Here is an 18382-nt window from a genome sequence, read left to right as displayed (position 1 = left end):
CTGATGTGCTCGCCTGTACCAACCAAGTAATCATGACAGGATTTGCGTGCCTGTGTGTGCGTGTGTAGGTTTGAGAAGATGATCAGTGGGATGTACATGGGGGAGCTGGTGCGTCTGATCCTGGTAAAGATGGCCAAGGAAGACCTGGTGTTCAAGGGTCACACCACTCCTGACCTCCTCACCACAGGACACTTCCAGACCAGCTTCGTCTCCGCCATCGAAAACGACAAGTCAGTAGTATGAGTGTACAATATATGTGTTTGACTGTGGGCCTATTTAATCAAAGTATAAAAGAATAGATGACATGGCTCTTTCTTTGACTCAGTCTTGTATCTTGATATAACCTGGTTGATGATCATGAATATGATGCTGCTGCTAATGATGATGATCATGAATATGATGGTGCTGATGATGAATATGATGATAATGAGTGTGATGATGCTGCTGATGATGATGATAATGAAGAGCAAGTACCAAACCTAATGTTATACTTTTTTAAGCCAGTATGTAACTGAGGTGGTGCTCTCTTTCTGACAGAGACCAGGAGGGTCTGGTGAGTGCGGAGAAGGTGCTGAGGGGGCTGGGCCTGGACCCCTCTGTGGAGGACTGTGTGGCCACTCAGAGGGTGTGTCAGGTGGTGTCGACGCGGGCCGCCCACCTGTGTGCTGCCGCGCTAGTCTCTGTTTTGAGACAGATCAGAGACAACAAGGCTGCGGATAGGCTGAGGACAACCATAGGAGTGGACGGCTCTGTCTACAAGAACCACCCACAGTGAGTGGAGCTGTCTTTGTGCGTCGCATGTGTTTTAGCCCAAGTGTGTGTGTGAGCTTTGAGATGCTGTACTCTGAGGTTATCTCTAACAGAGTGGGGATCATTGACATTGTCATTGTGGCTCCCGCCAATTCAGGATAGAACAGATGAAGTGTTGTACTTGATACTCAGGTAATCTACATCTTCTCTGTGACACACCACTCCTGGTTACTACTCATCACTGAAGTATAGAATAAGTGCTCTTCTATGGCATTAGAATGAACTAAACTAGATTGCACAGTGTAATTACAGTGGAACTGACCCTCATCTCAAATGCCAGTCAAGAATGTGGTTGGCTTTCAGTTCATCCTGTTCTACAGATGTTGGATTTTATTTTGATCACCCTGTTGTTTCAGGAAATTTCCTGCAGCAAACTTTGTGTATTCGTTTAGAAAGGCTTTGTAATTTCCACTTGACTTGATTTCCCCTTACAAAAATGTATCCATCACAACAAAAATGTTTATTAATTATAATTCACACTAATTCAGATTTCCTGTTTCTGCAGGATTATTTTCCTGGTGTGAGAAACTGGTCAAATTTAAGATTCTACGCCATATAAAATAAGACCTTCAAATCAAGCGCTACCATTTCCCTCATATCCTCTATCCCTTGTGGACACTATAGATCTTAAGCAGCGCAAGGCTCAAATACACTACTACTCCAGTCCTTTCACCACATCAAAAATGAAATGCAATTGCACAATATCACATTTCATTCAAATGTATTCACTCAATTTGACACTCCATCTATAACTCTTGAGTTTCACACCAGAGCCATGACTCACTGTGAAGTATAGGAATTTTCCTAGAATAAACTATTGTTGTGACTTTACTTTCATTAATCTGACTGTTATTTATCTAATCAACTAACGATGTTTAATTGTTACCAATTTTATTTTTAAATTAATCATGCAACAATTAACTCATTCGGAATTGGGGCACCACGAGAGCGGTTTATTTTTATTTTTTTATTTAACTTTAATCATTTCCCAAATTAAACTCTAAAGGTCTTTACCTATTATATCCATAAAGGGTCAACTCCTTAATCATAAAAACATATCATCATTCTGAACAGTCGTAACCTCCTGCATCTGCAAAACCCCATCCTTATGATTCAGTACTACACAAATTGGTTTAATTATTTGTTTACTAGCTAACTAAATGATAACACAGGATAAACATACACACTTAATTCATTAGAAACAGGTCCCTAGCAGACTGACACAATATTGCAGCTTGTTATGAGAGAGAGAGAGAATACTTTGGTACATTTAGAAACTACTCACACAGTAATCATATATTTTGCACACGAACCGCCGCCCGTTTGGAGTAAGACCTCATGAATGTATTTCTCTACCATAAGCCACCTTCAACATCATTTTAGGAAAATGTGGCACTATGTCCAACCGGCTTCACAATCACAGACCATGTGTATGGCGTCGTGTGGGCAAGCAGTTTGCTGATGTCAACGTTGTGAACGGAGTGCCCCATGGTAGTGAGGGGTTATGGTATGGGCAGGCATAAGCTACAGACAGCGAACACAATTGCATTTTATCTATGGCAATTTGAATGCACAGAAATACAGTGATGAAATCCTGAGGCCTATTGTGTGGCCCTTAACAAAAAACTTTTTTTTTTCTTTTTTTTTTTTTGTCTGTGGCCAACAGCTGCATAACTGTATTACCAGTCATGTGAAATCCATAGATTAGAACCTAATGGATTGATTTCAATTGACTGACTGATTTCCTCATATGAACTGTAACTCCAGTAAAGTCTTTGAAATTGTTGCATGTTGCGTTTTTATATTTTTATTCTGTATAAATTACACTGGATGAGAGGAATTGCAATGGAAATGACCCTTAAATCTCAAGTGCCAATTGAATTTACAAGACCAAGTAAGGAATGGTTTATACACATGTATTCACTAATAAGAAACATGAACAAATTTGTATTTAGTTTACTAATAGCTAATTAAACCTTAAAATTTTTATAAGCTTATTAAAAGTAAAGTTGTGCCTCTCCTCGCCCAGGTTTGCGCGGCGGCTCCACAAGATGGTGCGGCGGCTGGTGCCGGACTGCGACGTGCGTTTTCTGCGCTCAGAGGACGGCAGCGGGAAGGGGGCGGCCATGGTGACGGCAGTGGCGTACCGGCTGGCTACCCAACATGCTGAGCGGCAGCGTATTCTGGACACCCTGCGTCTGAGCCGGGAGCAGCTGCTGGAGGTGAAGAGGAGGATGGGAGAGGAGATTAACAGGGGCCTGGCCAAGGAGAGTCATGACCAGGCTACCGTCAAGATGCTGCCCACCTACGTCCGCTCCACCCCTGACGGCACAGGTATATAGGTTCAGCATAGGAAGGGGTGGTATCTGCGGAAGAATCTCAATTGCAGTTCCTCGTGTCCTCTCGGCTCATTCTCAAAAAACATTGGATTAGAAGGTCAGAGGGGAGGGAGATGGGAGGAATGTGTGTGTCTGGGAGTAGATTGAAGGGTACCCACCATGGGCCTTGAAAATTCTTAAGTTTTAGAATTTCAGAAAGCCCTTGATTGAACATCCTGGAAAATAGACAGATGTCCTTGGAAGGACTATAGCAGGACACTGAGGAGTAGGAAACCGTAAGCTGTTGCATGTAATTAAGAATTTACCAAATCAATACACCAATTTCACTTAGGAACAGTCCACCTGTACCTGGGATGTGTGGGTGGGTGGTCAGCCAGCAATCAGAGGGTTACCGGTTGGAAATTCAGGGCTGACAAAAAATGTCTGCCAGGATGTGAACACCTACTTCCGTTCTTAAACAAGGCACCATAACTCTCAAGCTGCTAAATGTTTAAAAAATATATACACTGCTCAAAAAAATAAAGGGAACACTTAAACAACACAATGTAACTCCAAGTCAATCACACTTCTGTGAAATCAAACTGTCCACTTAGGACGCAACACTGATTGACAATAAATTTCACATGCTGTTGTGCAAATGGAATAGACAAAAGGTGGAAATTATAGGCAATTAGCAAGACACCCCCCAAAACAGGAGTGATTTTGCAGGTGGTGACCACAGACCACTTCTCAGTTCCTATGCTTCCTGGCTGATGTTTTGGTCACTTTTGAATGCTGGCGGTGCTCTCACTCTAGTGGTAGCATGAGACGGAGTCTACAACCCACACAAGTGGCTCAGGTAGTGCAGTTCATCCAGGATGGCACATCAATGCGAACTGTGGCAAAAAAGTTTGCTGTGTCTGTCAGCGTAGTGTCCAGAGCATGGAGGCGCTACCAGGAGACAGGCCAGTACATCAGGAGACGTGGAGGAGGCCGTAGGAGGGCAACAACCCAGCAGCAGGACCGCTACCTCCGCCTTAGTGCAAGGAGGTGCACTGCCAGAGCCCTGCAAAATGACCTCCAGCAGGCCACAAATGTGCATGTGTCAGCATATGGTCTCACAAGGGGTCTGAGGATCTCATCTCGGTACCTAATGGCAGTCAGGCTACCTCTGGCGAGCACATGGAGGGCTGTGCGGCCCCACAAAGAAATGCCACCCCACACCATGACTGACCCATCGCCAAACCGGTCATGCTGGAGGATGTTGCAGGCAGCAGAACGTTCTCCACGGCGTCTCCAGACTCTGTCACGTTTGTCACGTGCTCAGTGTGAACCTGCTTTCATCTGTGAAGAGCACAGGGCGCCAGTGGCGAATTTGCCAATCTTGGTGTTCTCTGGCAAATGCGAAACGTCCTGCACGGTGTTGGGCTGTAAGCACAACCCCCACCTGTGGACGTCGGGCCCTCATACCACCCTCATGGAGTCTGTTTCTGACCGTTTGAGCAGACACATGCACATTTGTGGCCTGCTGGAGGTCATTTTGCAGGGCTCTGGCAGTGCACCTCCTTGCACAAAGGCGGAGGTAGCGGTCCTGCTGCTGGGTTGTTGCCCTCCTACGGCCTCCTCCACGTCTCCTGATGTACTGGCCTTTCTCCTGGTAGCGCCTGCATGCTCTGGACACTACGCTGACAGACACAGCAAACCTTTTTGCCACAGTTCGCATTGATGTGCCATCCTGGATGAACTGCACTACCTGAGCCACTTGTGTGGGTTGTAGACTCCGTCTCATGCTACCACTAGAGTGAGAGCACCGCCAGCATTCAAAAGTGACCAAAACATCAGCCAGGAAGCATAGGAACTGAGAAGTAGTCTGTGGTCACCACCTGCAGAATCACTCCTGTTTTGGGGGGTGTCTTGCTAATTGCCTATAACTTCCACCTTTTGTCTATGCCATTTGCACAACAGCATGGGAAATTTATTGTCATTCAGTGTTGCTTCCTAAGTGGACAGTTTGATTTCACAGAAGTGTGATTGACTTGGAGTTACATTGTGTTGTTTAAGTGTTCCCTTTATTTTTTTGAGCAGTGTATATATATGTGTTAAGTTAAATGTAGGAGTGTTATCTCGCTTGCTTAGCTACCTTCCCAATTGTCTGACTCATTGAACCTATCAGAGCACGGTGACTTCTTGGCCCTTGACCTGGGTGGGACCAACTTCCGAGTTCTGCTGGTTCGCGTGCGGGGCGGGAAGAGACGCAGCGTGGAGATGCACAACAAGATTTACGCCATCCCCCAGGAGGCTATGCAGGGCACTGGAGAGGAGGTAAACCAGAAATGTCTGTCTCAATGTCACAGTCCCAGTCCACTGTATTGGTCATTTGACACATCTCTCTCGGTGTGTTCTCTGTCAGCTGTTTGACCACATAGTGCACTGCATCGCTGACTTCCTGGAGTACATGGGTATGAAAGGAGCTTCCTTGCCCCTCGGCTTCACCTTCTCCTTCCCCTGCCATCAGAATAAACTGGACCAGGTAACAAAGCAAACACGCACACGCAAAAGTCGTTTTAAACATAGTTTTTGGATGGCTTGAACCACTGCTGAACCTCTCACAGACAGAACGTTGAAAACACTTGAGAACAGTCAATGTGCTCTGTCTGCACCTGTGCATTCAAATGGCAAAGCTTGGAAGGACAAGCGCTGACAGGAGTGGACGAAGTGCATCACATGGTCTATTCACACATTCTATAGGCGTCTGTAGTAGAGGTCAACCGATTATGATTTTTCAACTCCGATACCGATTTATTGGAAGACCAAAAAAAGCTGATGCCGACTAATCAGCCTTTTTTTATATATATATATATATATTTTTTTTTATATTTATTTGTAATACTGACAATTACAACAATACTGAATTAACACTTTTATTTTAACTTAATATAGTACATTAATAAAATATATTTAGTCTCAAATAAATAAGGAAACATGCTCAATTTGGTTTAAATAATGCAGAAAACACAGTGTTGGAGAAGAAAGTCAAATTGCAATATGTGCCATGTTTAAAAAAAAATATATATATATATATATATATTTTTTTTTTTTTTTTTTAAGTTCCTTGCCCAGAACACATGAAAGCTGGTGGTCCAATATTCCCAGTTCTTCAATATTCCCAGTTGGTTTTAGGTTGTAGTTATTATAGGAATTATGACGCGTCCTGACATAGTATAGACTAACCAGCACTCTGCTCAGGGCCAGGTAAAGATGCCCATCCCCCACCCTCCTAATGTGATGTCCATTCCTCCTCCTCCTCAGGGTATCTTGCTAAAGTGGACCAAGGGTTTCAAAGCTACCGGCTGCGAGGGAGAGGATGTTGTGTGTCTACTGAAGGATGCTATCCAGCGCAGAGAGGTTAGAGGTCACACCCACCCACTGGGCTTAGTCACAATCCTACACTGCCCAGAATCAAAATGCTGTTACACATTACAGTACCTGTAGGATCTCAAATCCATTTAAAATTGAATATGATACCATGAAAGTACACCAACCGTAACTTTTTGGAATTTGATATTATAGTATACCCATCTGAAATCCTTTGGTTATGAAAAAGGGTTCCATGTTAGTGATCCGTAAGTCCTTGTGTTGATGTTTTTGTAGGAGTTTGATCTGGACGTGGTTGCTGTGGTGAATGACACTGTGGGCACCATGATGACCTGTGGCTACGAAGACCCACTGTGTGAGGTGGGCCTCATCGTAGGTGAGTCTCCAATAGCCTACTGTATGTTCTTTCTGAATCATAAGCACAGTCTGTAAGAAATCAATAACTGCCTTTTTCTTTGAGTGTCTGTCACTCTCTTGTTCTCTCACACATACACACACACACATTTCCCCTCTCTCCAGGTACTGGCACTAATGCCTGCTACATGGAGGAAATGCAGAATGTGGAGCTGGTGGAGGGGGACGAGGGGAGGATGTGTGTTAACATGGAGTGGGGGGCCTTTGGGGACCACGGGGAGCTGGACGACTTCAGCACAGAATTCGACAGAGCCGTGGACGACTGTGCCACCAACCCAGGCAAACAGAGGTAGCCTATTACTGTTTGTTTATAATGGTGTTTATAGCGGTGTTGAAAGAAAGAGACCTTTAGTCGGGGTGCTGATTTACGGAGGCTGAATTGAACAAATTAAATCTCCTTCCTGTTGATTTATTGGACTGTTTGTTAAAGTTGATGTATGTGTCTTTGGAGGCTGGGATTAGGATTGCAAAGGGAAGGTATATTAAAGGAAACTTTCCAAATTTACCAGTAAACTACCAGAATTTGTGTAATCTATCACAAAACATCTAGTGGCCATTTTGGGTACTTCAGATTATCACAGGTGTCTGTAATTATCTCTGGCCCTCTGTGTGGCTTCATCAATGTGAAATATATTAAATTAGATTATTTTTAAATTTTAAAGAATGACAAAGCTGTAAAAAAAAATATTCTAAATATAAACCAACTTAGTCAATACCATTGGTGTTAATATGACGATTTTAGCATGAAATATCCATTTATTTACTTATTTTGCCATGTCAATGTATTTGTTAATGTTTTGGAGTTGAACTGGTGGCAATTGTGAAAAAAAGTAAATAGTTGGAAGAGTTGCGGTGTTAATAGAAAATAAGGACATTGTTTTTAGAATATTTTTTTTCATTCATTATACTATTTTCTCGAACATATGGGCTATCGACTAGACGGAGATGATAATAAATGAATAATACACAAAATAAATATTACTGCAACATGTAAAGTGTTTCATGAGTTGAAATGAAAGATCCCAGAAATATTCCAAACGCACACAAAGCTTATTTCTCTCAAATTTTGTGCACAAATTTGTTTACATCTCTTTTAGTGAGCATTTCTCCTTTGCCAAGATAATCCATCCACCTACCTGACAGGTGTCATATCAAGAAGCTGATTAAACAGCATGATCATTACTCAGGTGTACCTTGTATCGGGAACAGTACAAGGACTCTCTAAAATGTGCAGTTTTTTTTCACGACACAACAGTTTTAAGGAGCGTGCAATTGGCATGCTGACTGCAGAAATGGCCACCAGAGCTCTTGCCAGAGAATTTTATGTTAATGTCTCTACCATAAGCAGACTTCAAAGTCGTTTTAGTGAATTTGGCAGTACGTCCAACTGGCCTCAGAACACTTGTATGGCGTCGTGTGGGCGAGCGGTTTGCTGATATCAACGTTGTGAACAGAGTGCCCCATAGTGGCAAGGGGGCAGGCATAAGCTACGGACAGCATTGCATTTTATCTTTGGCAATTTGAATGCACAGAGACTGTGACAAGATCCTGAAGCCCATTGTTGTGCCATTCATCCGTCGCCATCACCTCATGTTTCAGCATGATAATTCATGGATCTGTACACAATTCCTGGAAGCTGAAATTGTCTGTTCGATTGCCTGCATACTCACCAAACATGTCACTCATTGACCTTGTTTGAGATGCTCTGGATCAAAGTGTAGTACAGCGTGTTCGAGTTCCTGCCAATATCCAGCAACTTTACACAGCTATTGAAGAGTGAGACAACATTCCACAGACCACAATCAACAGCTTGATGAACTATGTGAAGGATATGTGTCGTGCTGCATGAGGCAATGGAGATAACACCAGATACAGACTGGTTTTCTGATCCACGCCACTACCTTTTTTAAAGGTATCTGTATTCCCAGTCATGTGAAATCCATAGATTAGGCCCTACTGAATTTATTTAATTTGACTGATTTCCTTATATGAACTGTAACTCAGTAAAATCTTTGAAATTGTTGCGTTATACATTTTTGTTCAGTGTATGTGCAGTGCATCCGAAAAGTATTCAGATTTTTGCAAATCTATTAAAAATAAAAAATGGAAATATAACATTTACATAAGTATTCAGACCCTTTACTAAGTACTTTGTTGAAGCACCTTCGGCAGCGATTACAGCCTTAAGTCTTCTTGGGTATGAAGCCAAAAGCTTGGCACATCTGTATTTGTGGAGTGTCTCCCATTCTCTGCAGATCTTCTCAAGCTCTGTCAGGTTGGATGGGGAGTGTCGCTGCACAGCTATTTTCAGGTCTCTCCAGAGATGTTTGATCGGGTTCAAATCTGGGCTCTGGCTCAAGGACATTCAGAGACTTGTCCCGAAGCCATTCCTGAATTGTCTTGGCTGTTTGCTTACGGTCCTTGTCCTGTTGGAAGGTGAACCTTCACCCCAGTCTGAGCACTCTGGAGCAGGTTTTCATCAAGGATCTCTCTGTACTTTGCACCATTCAGCTTTCCCTCGATCCTGACTAGTCTCGCAATCCCTGCTGCTGAAAAACATCCCCATAGCATGGCGCTGCCACCACCATGCTTCACCGTAGGGATGGTGCCAGGTTTCCTCCAGACATAACGCTTGGCATTCAGGCCAAAGAGTTCAATCATGTTTTCATCAGATCAGAGAATCTTGTTTCTCATGGTCGAAGTCCTTTTATAGGTGCCTTTTGGCAAACTCCAAGCGGTCTGTCATGTGCCTTTCACTGAGGAGTTGCTTCCGTCTGGCCACTCTACCATAAAGGCCTGATTGGTGGAGTGCTGCAGAGATGGTTGTCCTTCTGGAAGGTTCTCCCATCTCCACAGAGGAGATTCTTTCAAAGATAATTTGTAAAAATCCAAATAACTTCACAGATCTTCATTGTAAAGAGTTTAAACATCGTTTCCTGTTCAATGAACCATAAACAATTAATGAACATGCACCTGTGGAACGGTCGTTAAGACACTAATAGCTTACAGACGGTAGGCAACTAAGGTCACAGTTATGAGAACTTAGGACACTAAAGAGGCCTTTCTACTGACTCTGGAAAAACACCAAAAGAAACATGCCCTGCTCATCTGTGTGAATGTGCCTTCGGCATGCTGCAAGGAGGCACTGCAGATGAGGACTGCAGATGTGGCCAGGGCAATAAATTGCAATGTCCGTACTGTGAGACACCTAAGACCGCGCTACAGGGAGACAGGACGGACAGCTGATCGTCCTCGCAGTGGCAGACTACGTGTAACAACACCTGCACAGGATCGGTACATCCAAACATCACACCTGCGGGACAGGTACTGGATGGCAACAACTGCCCGAGATACACCAGGAACGTACAATCCCTCCATCGGTGCTCAGACTGTCTGCAATAGACTGAGAGAGGCTGGACTGAGGGCTTGTAGGCCTGTTGTAAGGCAGGTCCTCACCAGACATCACCGGCAATAATGTTGCCTATGGGCACAAACCCTCCGTCGCTGGACCAGACAGGACTGGCAAAAAGTGCTCTTCACTGAGGAGTCTCAGGTTTTGTCTGAAAATAAACGCAGTTGACAGTGAGAACGTTTCTCTTTTTGCTGAGTTTAGAAGCACAAGCATTTTTTTTTAGATTCTTCAAAGTAGCCTTGATGACAGCTTTGTATATCTTTTGATTTCACACTTTTTTGGGTTACTACATGATTCCACATGTTATTTCATCATTTTGATGTCTTCATACAATGTAGAAAATAGTCAAAAATAAAGAAAACGCTGGAATGAGTAGGTGTGTCCAAACTTTTGACTGGTTATGTGTGTGTATATATAACAAAATAGTTATTAAAGTATAAATTACCAACATATATTGTCTGTTAATTACCAAATTAGCAGAAAATTGCTGTCATTTTTTTGTAAACCTAGCTTGGACTACTACACGCACCAGTGCAATAACGCTTTCATCAATAAAACCTGAAGTGTGGTGAGCCTCAGGATTCAAGTCTCTCTCTCTCTCTCTCTCAGGTATGAGAAGATGATCAGTGGGATGTACCTTGGGGAGATAGTGAGGAACGTACTGCTGGAGTTCACTGCAAAGGGACTTTTGTTCCGAGGCAAACTCTCTGAGAGGCTCAAGACCAGAGGCATCTTTGAAACCAAGTTCCTCTCCCAGATTGAGAGGTGAGTCTGTCAGTTTGCTTGTCTGGGAATGTTTGTGGCAATTATGCCTTCAGTCACTATCTAGTGTTGATGTCTGATGAGCAAAAGGAAGATTTGGAGAAGTGTCACTAAAAAGGTTAACAGCCATGGTGGGAGCGACGTCTGCGTCCCTTTTTCAGGGTATCAAAGCTATTGGATTTCAATATTATGTCCCTCCTAGACACCAAAATGTCTAGCATAGGATGGAGAACAATGTTGTGTGCACTTCATGATCACAAAAATGATTTGACTGTTGTCTGTAACAGTCAGTGCCTGCCTGTCTCTCTCCCCCCCCCCCCCCCCCCCCCCCCCTGTCAGTGACCGTCTGGCCCTGAGGCAGGTGCGCTCCATCCTGCAGCACCTGGGTCTGACCAGTTCTACGTGTGACGACAGTATCCTGGTGAAGGAGGTGTGCAGCGTGGTGGCTCGCCGCGCTGCCCAACTCTGTGGTGCCGGCCTGGCCGCTGTGGTCGATAAGATCCGGCAGAACCGCAACCTCTCCGAGCTCAAAATCACAGTGGGTGTCGATGGAACGCTCTACAAACTACATCCACAGTGAGTGGTTATTAGATAGTATTATCACAAAAAGAGAGTCCGGTTAAAGCTATACTCCAGGGGCTGTATTCATGAATCGTCTCAGAGTACGAGTGCTGATTTTAGGATTTTACCTTTTCGATTACAATGAAAAACATATGAACTGGGTGTACTCTACTCCTAGATCAGCACTGTTTTTCGTACACTTTTTTAAAATACGGGTGCAGACGTTAACTGCAGGCCGCTGGTAGTTTTAGTTTATACCCTTTGCTCTTACTTTTCCCTTTTATCTTAATGAATCTATGAATAAAATTAGTGGGTGCCAAAAGGATAAACATTGAGAAACTCGAACAGAAGTTTTTCTTTGAGGCGCTGTTTCCATGGTTTCCATTTTGTGGTTACATAGGTAAAATGCAAACATCAATGTAGTTAATTAAAATGTTACACATGGTTTCTTTATGCATTTACAAACCTAATCTCCTTTCAATAATGATAAGAATTTGAGTTTAATTGGTGTGAGATATAAATAGATTGTGTTATATACACACACACACACAGTGCCTTCGGAAAATATTCAGACCCTGTGACTTTTTCCACATTTTGTTACTTTACAGCCTTATTTTGAAATTTATGAGGTTATTTTGTATTTAATCAATCTACACACAATACCCCATAATGACAAAGCGAAAACAGGTATTTGACCAAGAACTCGATGGTCACTCTGACAGAGCTCTGTAGTTCCTCTGTGGAGATTGTTGTCCTTCTGGAAGGTTCTCCCATCTCTGCAGCACTCCACCAATCAGGCCTTTATGGTAGAGTGGCCAGATGGAAGCCACTCCTCAGTAAAAAGGCACATGACAGCCCCCTTGGAGTTTGCCAAAAGGCACATAAAGGACTCTGACCATGAGAAACAAGATTCTCTGGTCTGATGAAATCATGATTGAACTCTTTGGCGTGAATGCCAAGTGTCACGTCTGGAGGAAACCTGGCACCATCCCTACGGTGAAACGTGGGGGTGGCAGCATCATGCTGTGGGCATGTTTTTCAGCATCAGGGACTGGGAGACTAGTCAGGATCGAGGGAAAGATGAATGGCGCAAAGTACAGAGATCCGCTCAGGACCTCCAGACTTTTTTGCGAAGGTTCACCTTCCAACAGGACAACGACCCTAAGCACACAGCCAAGACAACGTAGGAGTGGCTTCGGGACAAGTCTCTGAATGTCCTTGAGTGGCCCAGCCGGAGCCCGGACTTGAACCCGATCAAACATCTCTGTAGAGACCTGAAAATAGCTGTGCAGCAATGCTCCCCATCCAACCTGACAGAGCTTTAGAGGATCTTCAGAGAAGAATGGGAGAAACTCCCCAAATACAGGTGTGCCAAGCTTGTAGCGTCATACCCAAGAAGACTCAAGGCTGTAATCACTGTCAAAGGTGATTCAACAAAGTACTGAGTAAAAGGGTCTGAATACTTATGTAAATGTGATATGTCAGTTTAACATTTTGCTAAAATGTATAACCTGTTTTTGCTTTGTCATTGTGTGTATATGTTGATATATACAATTTAATCCATTTAAGAATAAGGATGTAACATGATATAAATATATAAGTCTAGCCTCATACCTTTTAACAGCACCTTTTTACAGTGCCTGCATGTACATCTGCCTATGGGTTTGCCTCATTCTCTTGTCCCTGGCCATATGAACTCACTTCCCCTTCATTCCCTGCAGCTTCTGGTCCATTGTCTATTCTCAGTAAGAACATTCTAACATGCCTCTGATCTCACTCCTTATCTCTCCTCTTCACAGCTTCTCCAGCATCATGCATGAGACGGTCAGGGACCTGGCGCCTCAGTGCGAGGTCACTTTCCTCCAATCAGAGGACGGAAGTGGAAAGGGGGCGGCTCTCATCACGGCGGTGGCCTGTCGCATCCGAGACGCCGGACAGCGCTGAGCGAGGGGCTCTGGGGATGCAGAGAACAAGGGTTACGTCCCAATTGGCACCCTATTTCCTAAATAGTGCACTACCTTTGACCAGTGTCCTATGCTCAAAAGTAGTGTACTGAATAGGGGGCCATTTGGGACACAGGCATGGGCGGGGTCACAACAGGGACAGCACAGGATGACAAAGGGATACTGGAAAAGGAGCACAACGGACTTCTTACTTAGAGATTTGCTGTGCCTCATCGCATCTGTTAATCAAAAGTAGTGATGTTCCCAACAGCCTGCGTTGTTTTTTTTTACAGTTTTTTGATTCTGGTGTGTGTTTGTAATAGAAAGTACTTGGCTGATGGGCCATGTTGAAAAGGGACTTGCAGAGAATTAAATATTTTAGTTATGAATATGTTTTTGTTTCCGAACAGAAGCAGAGATTCTGTTTTCTTACGTGAAATGTGACAGTGATATTGATGACCTTAGCTGTGTTCGATTACCCATACTCACCACACTAACCATACTTTTTGTGACATAAATTGAGTATGTAGTATGCTTATTGGTCATAGTATGGATGGAGTTAGTATGCCAAAAGTTCCCGGATGTCGTACTAAATTCGCCAAAATACAAAGTATACAAGCAGTGAACACTATTTCTGTGCTTTTAGGGCCCCATAATGCAATTCTTCAGAAAATGAGCGTGGCTTCACAACGTTTTTCAGATTTGAAGAAAATGGTGGAAAATATGCAGCCGAAGTCCGACGAGAGCAGATACAAATTCATTGCTTTAACTAATGATGACAAATGTGAAAATGTTGATCAATGTAATAAAGTCATGGCTTTTCAAATAAGTTATATGTTGGCTGACAATTTGTTAGCCACGCTATCCTTACAAACCGCATAGCATTACAGCAGTACCGTTATGTTCGCTAGTTACCTAACATTAGTTGGTTACTAATACATCGAAGTTGCCAGGCAGTATATTACCTATATGCTATCTATCTACCCAACATTATGGACTTTATTATGCACATCATTCTTAGCTATCTACTCTGATTTCAGACCACTCTCGTCTGCGTGTGCCAGAGCACAGAATAATAGATACATTTTATGAATGCTCAACACTCGTTGAATATGACCGGTGTCAGTAAACGTCAGCAAAAAAAAAAGCGGAATTAAATTATTGCCAGCAGCTGGATAACATGAAAACAGCATAATCAACTCGGCTAGGATGAGTAAAATGGTCAGTGAGGTGGTCTCATTTGTGTTCGCCAGTAGTTAGCCAGTTAGCTTGGGGGCTTGACTGCCGTTGTGGGGTCCGAACGCTCGGATCATCCCTACTCCTTGAAAGCTCTGAGATAGAAAAGCTCAGAATTTACAAACGGACAACGGATTGAATTTACGAACACACCCAAAATCGTAAAATGTCTAGCTAGTCATTTGTTATGCTAACAAGCTAGCAAGAGGTTGCATAGCAACAGTATCAACTTCAGGTAGACAGGCGAAGCACTAGTACGCTCAACTGAAAGGATTACCGTTTGTTTACACTATATTAAAATGAACTAATAGTGTGCAGTGTGTGTATATACTCATTAAATATAGTATGTTCGTATGGGTATTCAAACACAGCTCGTCTTCAGAATGGTGACTGCTGTACTAGGAATGAAACCACACCTGGGTTCAGAATCATATTTGAAATCTTTCAAATACGTTTGAGCTTTTGTTCTACTCTACCTGGAGTGCCAGGTGGGTTAAGTTGGAAATTTTGGGACTTTTGGGACCATTGCAACAGGCAAGCTCAATCAAGCACAGCTAAAGTATTTTAACAGATTCCAATAGTACTTCCCCCCCATTAACAGAATATGCCTCAATACCGTACTTATTATGTACCAAGTCCATTAATGCCTAGAACACTCTGTTAGAACTAGAACGGTACATTAATTTATTTAAGAAATGTATTGTTTCAATAAATCTCTAACTAATGAAAAGTTGGAGTCTAGAAGTGAGGCTAAATTGTGAATTCAAACAGACAAATATCGATTGGAATACACCTTATTTTAGAGTATGTCCTGGTTTGTCTGCAGGTGAAATAGAAAATTAAATAATGATTGTCCATGGCTCTAATCTACATTTCTTTCGGCTTTTTCCATATTATCAACTGTATTAGAGGAGAAGGTGGACCTGAGGGGACCTTTGACCTTTTGAGAAGGAGTCGAGAGAGGATGCGAGGAATGGAGGAAAGGGGAATAGAGAAAGTGCACATGGTAGATTTACAATTGGTTTAACGACTGCTCGCATCCTCCTCGCCTCATTTTGACAAAGGACAAAGGTAAGCAAGAAAGTAAGAAAGGGTAACTTTGAAACAAATGTGCTTGTATGAATTGACTTCTCTCTGCTAGTGTGTCAAACGTTTAGCGCAGGTATTCCATCAGGGGTACGCCAAATAAAAATGTGATTCACTTTTTTTTTCACATTTTCAAACAGTACATTTATATTTTCCAACGGGGCTTTACATTTGGGTGAGTTTTTTTTTTCCTCGCCTGATTAGCCTCAGCCAAAAATAAAATGAAACCATCTAGTGTTGCGCGAAATAACACAATGTCAAATACAGGTAGCCTAGTCAAAGAATTAACATCCAGTCACATTAACCGTTACTCTCTCGCGGGAAACCATTCTTGTTTTAGACATTTAGAAACTAAACATGACAATTTCAAAAATAAGCCATGGGAGTTTTGAGCGAGAATAAAGATGACTTTCGAGTAGCAAAAGCAACAGATACCATTAATAAGAAGGGGCTAGAAGCGTCTTATATGGTGAGCCACCGAGTGGCTTAGGACAGGCAAGCCCCATACTATTGTGGTAGACTTAGTTCTTCCTGCTGCCGCAGATATGGCTGGGACAATGCTGGGGGGAAAGGCCCAAAAAAACTATACAGATAATGACTTCATCAAACAACACTGTTTCACGACGCATCAGTGACATGGCAGGAGATGCATGGTGACATGGCAGGAGACGCATGGTGATCTTAGGAAACAAAACAATTACTGCTTTGCATACTAGCCAGTGAATTATGTGTTACAGCTGGATGAATCAACAGACTTGGCAGGCATCTTGAGGGGTTATTTTTCAAGTATTGGACAGCTTTGTGACATCAAATGGACTTTGGTGGTCAAGATCTGTACTGATGGTGCAAAAGCCATGACAGGGACACATAGTTGAGTGGTAACGCGCGTGCAAGAAGTTGCTCCTGACACCACTTGGGTACACAGCAGCATCCACCGAGAGGCTTTTGCTGCCAAGGGAATGCCTGACAGCTTGGAAGACGTTTTGGACACTACAAGGGAAAATGGGTAACTTTGTTAAAGCAAGGCCCCTGAACTCGCCTGTATTTTCTGCATTATGCAATGATATGGGCACCGACCATATACAACATACAGAAGTGTGCTGGTTATCAAGGGGCAAAGTGTTACCTTTTATTTTATTGAGAGACGAGCTTAAAGTTTTCTTTTACTGACCATAATTTTCATGTCTGACCGCTTGCATGATGTCGAGTTTCTCACACGACTGGCCTGTCTGGGTGATGTTTTTTCTCGCCTGAATAAACTGAGTCTAGGGTTACAGGGACTCTGCAACTATATTCAATGTGCGGGACAAAATTGAGGCTATGGTTAAGAAGTTGGAGCTCTTTCCTGTCCGCATTAAGGACAACCCACAGGTCTTTCCATCATTGTATGATTTTTTGTGTGCAAATGAACTCATTACATTTACATTTACATTTAAGTCATTTAGCAGACGCTCTTATCCAGAGCGACTTACAAATTGGTGCATTCACCTTATGACATCCAGTGGAACAGCCACTTTACAATAGTGCATCTAAATCTTTTAAGGGGGGGGGGGCAGAAGGATTGCTTTATCCTATCCTAGGTATTCCTTGAAGAGGTGGGGTTTCAGGTGTCTCCGGAAGGTGGTGATTGACTCCGCTGTCCTGGCGTCGTGAGGGAGTTTGTTCCACCATTGGGGTGCCAGAGCAGCGAACAGTTTTGACTGGGCTGAGCGGGAACTGTACTTCCTCAGTGGTAGGGAGGCGAGCAGGCCAGAGGTGGATGAACGCAGTGCCCTTGTTTGGGTGTAGGGCCTGATCAGAGCCTGAAGGTACTGAGGTGCCGTTCCCCTCACAGCTCCGTAGGCAAGCACCATGGTCTTGTAGCGGATGCGAGCTTCAACTGGAAGCCAGTGGAGAGAGCGGAGGAGCGGGGTGACGTGAGAGAACTTGGGAAGGTTGAACACCAGACGGGCTGCGGCGTTCTGGATGAGTTGTAGGGGTTTAATGGCACAGGCAGGGAGCCCAGCCAACAGCGAGTTGCAGTAATCCAGACGGGAGATGACAAGTGCCTGGATTAGGACCTGCGCCGCTTCCTGTGTGAGGCAGGGTCGTACTCTGCGGATGTTGTAGAGCATGAACCTACAAGAACGGGCCACCGCCTTGATGTTAGTTGAGAACGACAGCATGTTGTCCAGGATCACGCCAAGGTTCTTAGCGCTCTGGGAGGAGACACAATGGAGTTGTCAACCGTGATGGCGAGATCATGGAACGGGCAGTCCTTCCCCGGGAGGAAGAGCAGCTCCGTCTTGCCGAGGTTCAGCTTGAGGTGGTGATCCGTCATCCACACTGATATGTCTGCCAGACATGCAGAGATGCGATTCGCCACCTGGTCATCAGAAGGGGGAAAGGAGAAGATTAATTGTGTGTCGTCTGCATAGCAATGATAGGAGAGACCATGTGAGGTTATGACAGAGCCAAGTGACTTG

General features: G+C 43.6%; 1 protein-coding gene across 1 annotated transcript in view; it reads left to right on the top strand.

The window, feature by feature from the left end:
* The window catches only part of LOC129853478 (hexokinase-2-like), a 58887-nt gene extending 43195 nt beyond the window's left edge, over nucleotides 1-15692 (top strand). The window contains exons 8-18 of the mRNA XM_055919571.1: nucleotides 69-230; nucleotides 538-771; nucleotides 2840-3144; nucleotides 5302-5450; nucleotides 5539-5658; nucleotides 6438-6533; nucleotides 6780-6879; nucleotides 7023-7206; nucleotides 10939-11094; nucleotides 11431-11667; nucleotides 13452-15692. Coding sequence (XP_055775546.1) covers nucleotides 69-230; nucleotides 538-771; nucleotides 2840-3144; nucleotides 5302-5450; nucleotides 5539-5658; nucleotides 6438-6533; nucleotides 6780-6879; nucleotides 7023-7206; nucleotides 10939-11094; nucleotides 11431-11667; nucleotides 13452-13596 — 1888 coding nt within the window. The 3' untranslated portion in view covers nucleotides 13597-15692. The remainder of the gene's footprint in view (nucleotides 1-68; nucleotides 231-537; nucleotides 772-2839; nucleotides 3145-5301; nucleotides 5451-5538; nucleotides 5659-6437; nucleotides 6534-6779; nucleotides 6880-7022; nucleotides 7207-10938; nucleotides 11095-11430; nucleotides 11668-13451) is intronic.
* The last annotated feature ends 2690 nt before the right edge of the window (nucleotides 15693-18382 follow it).

The sequence above is a fragment of the Salvelinus fontinalis genome, chromosome 4, assembly GCF_029448725.1.
Source record: "Salvelinus fontinalis isolate EN_2023a chromosome 4, ASM2944872v1, whole genome shotgun sequence".
NCBI lineage: Eukaryota > Metazoa > Chordata > Actinopteri > Salmoniformes > Salmonidae > Salvelinus > Salvelinus fontinalis.
This window is presented reverse-complemented; position numbering and strand designations above follow the sequence as displayed.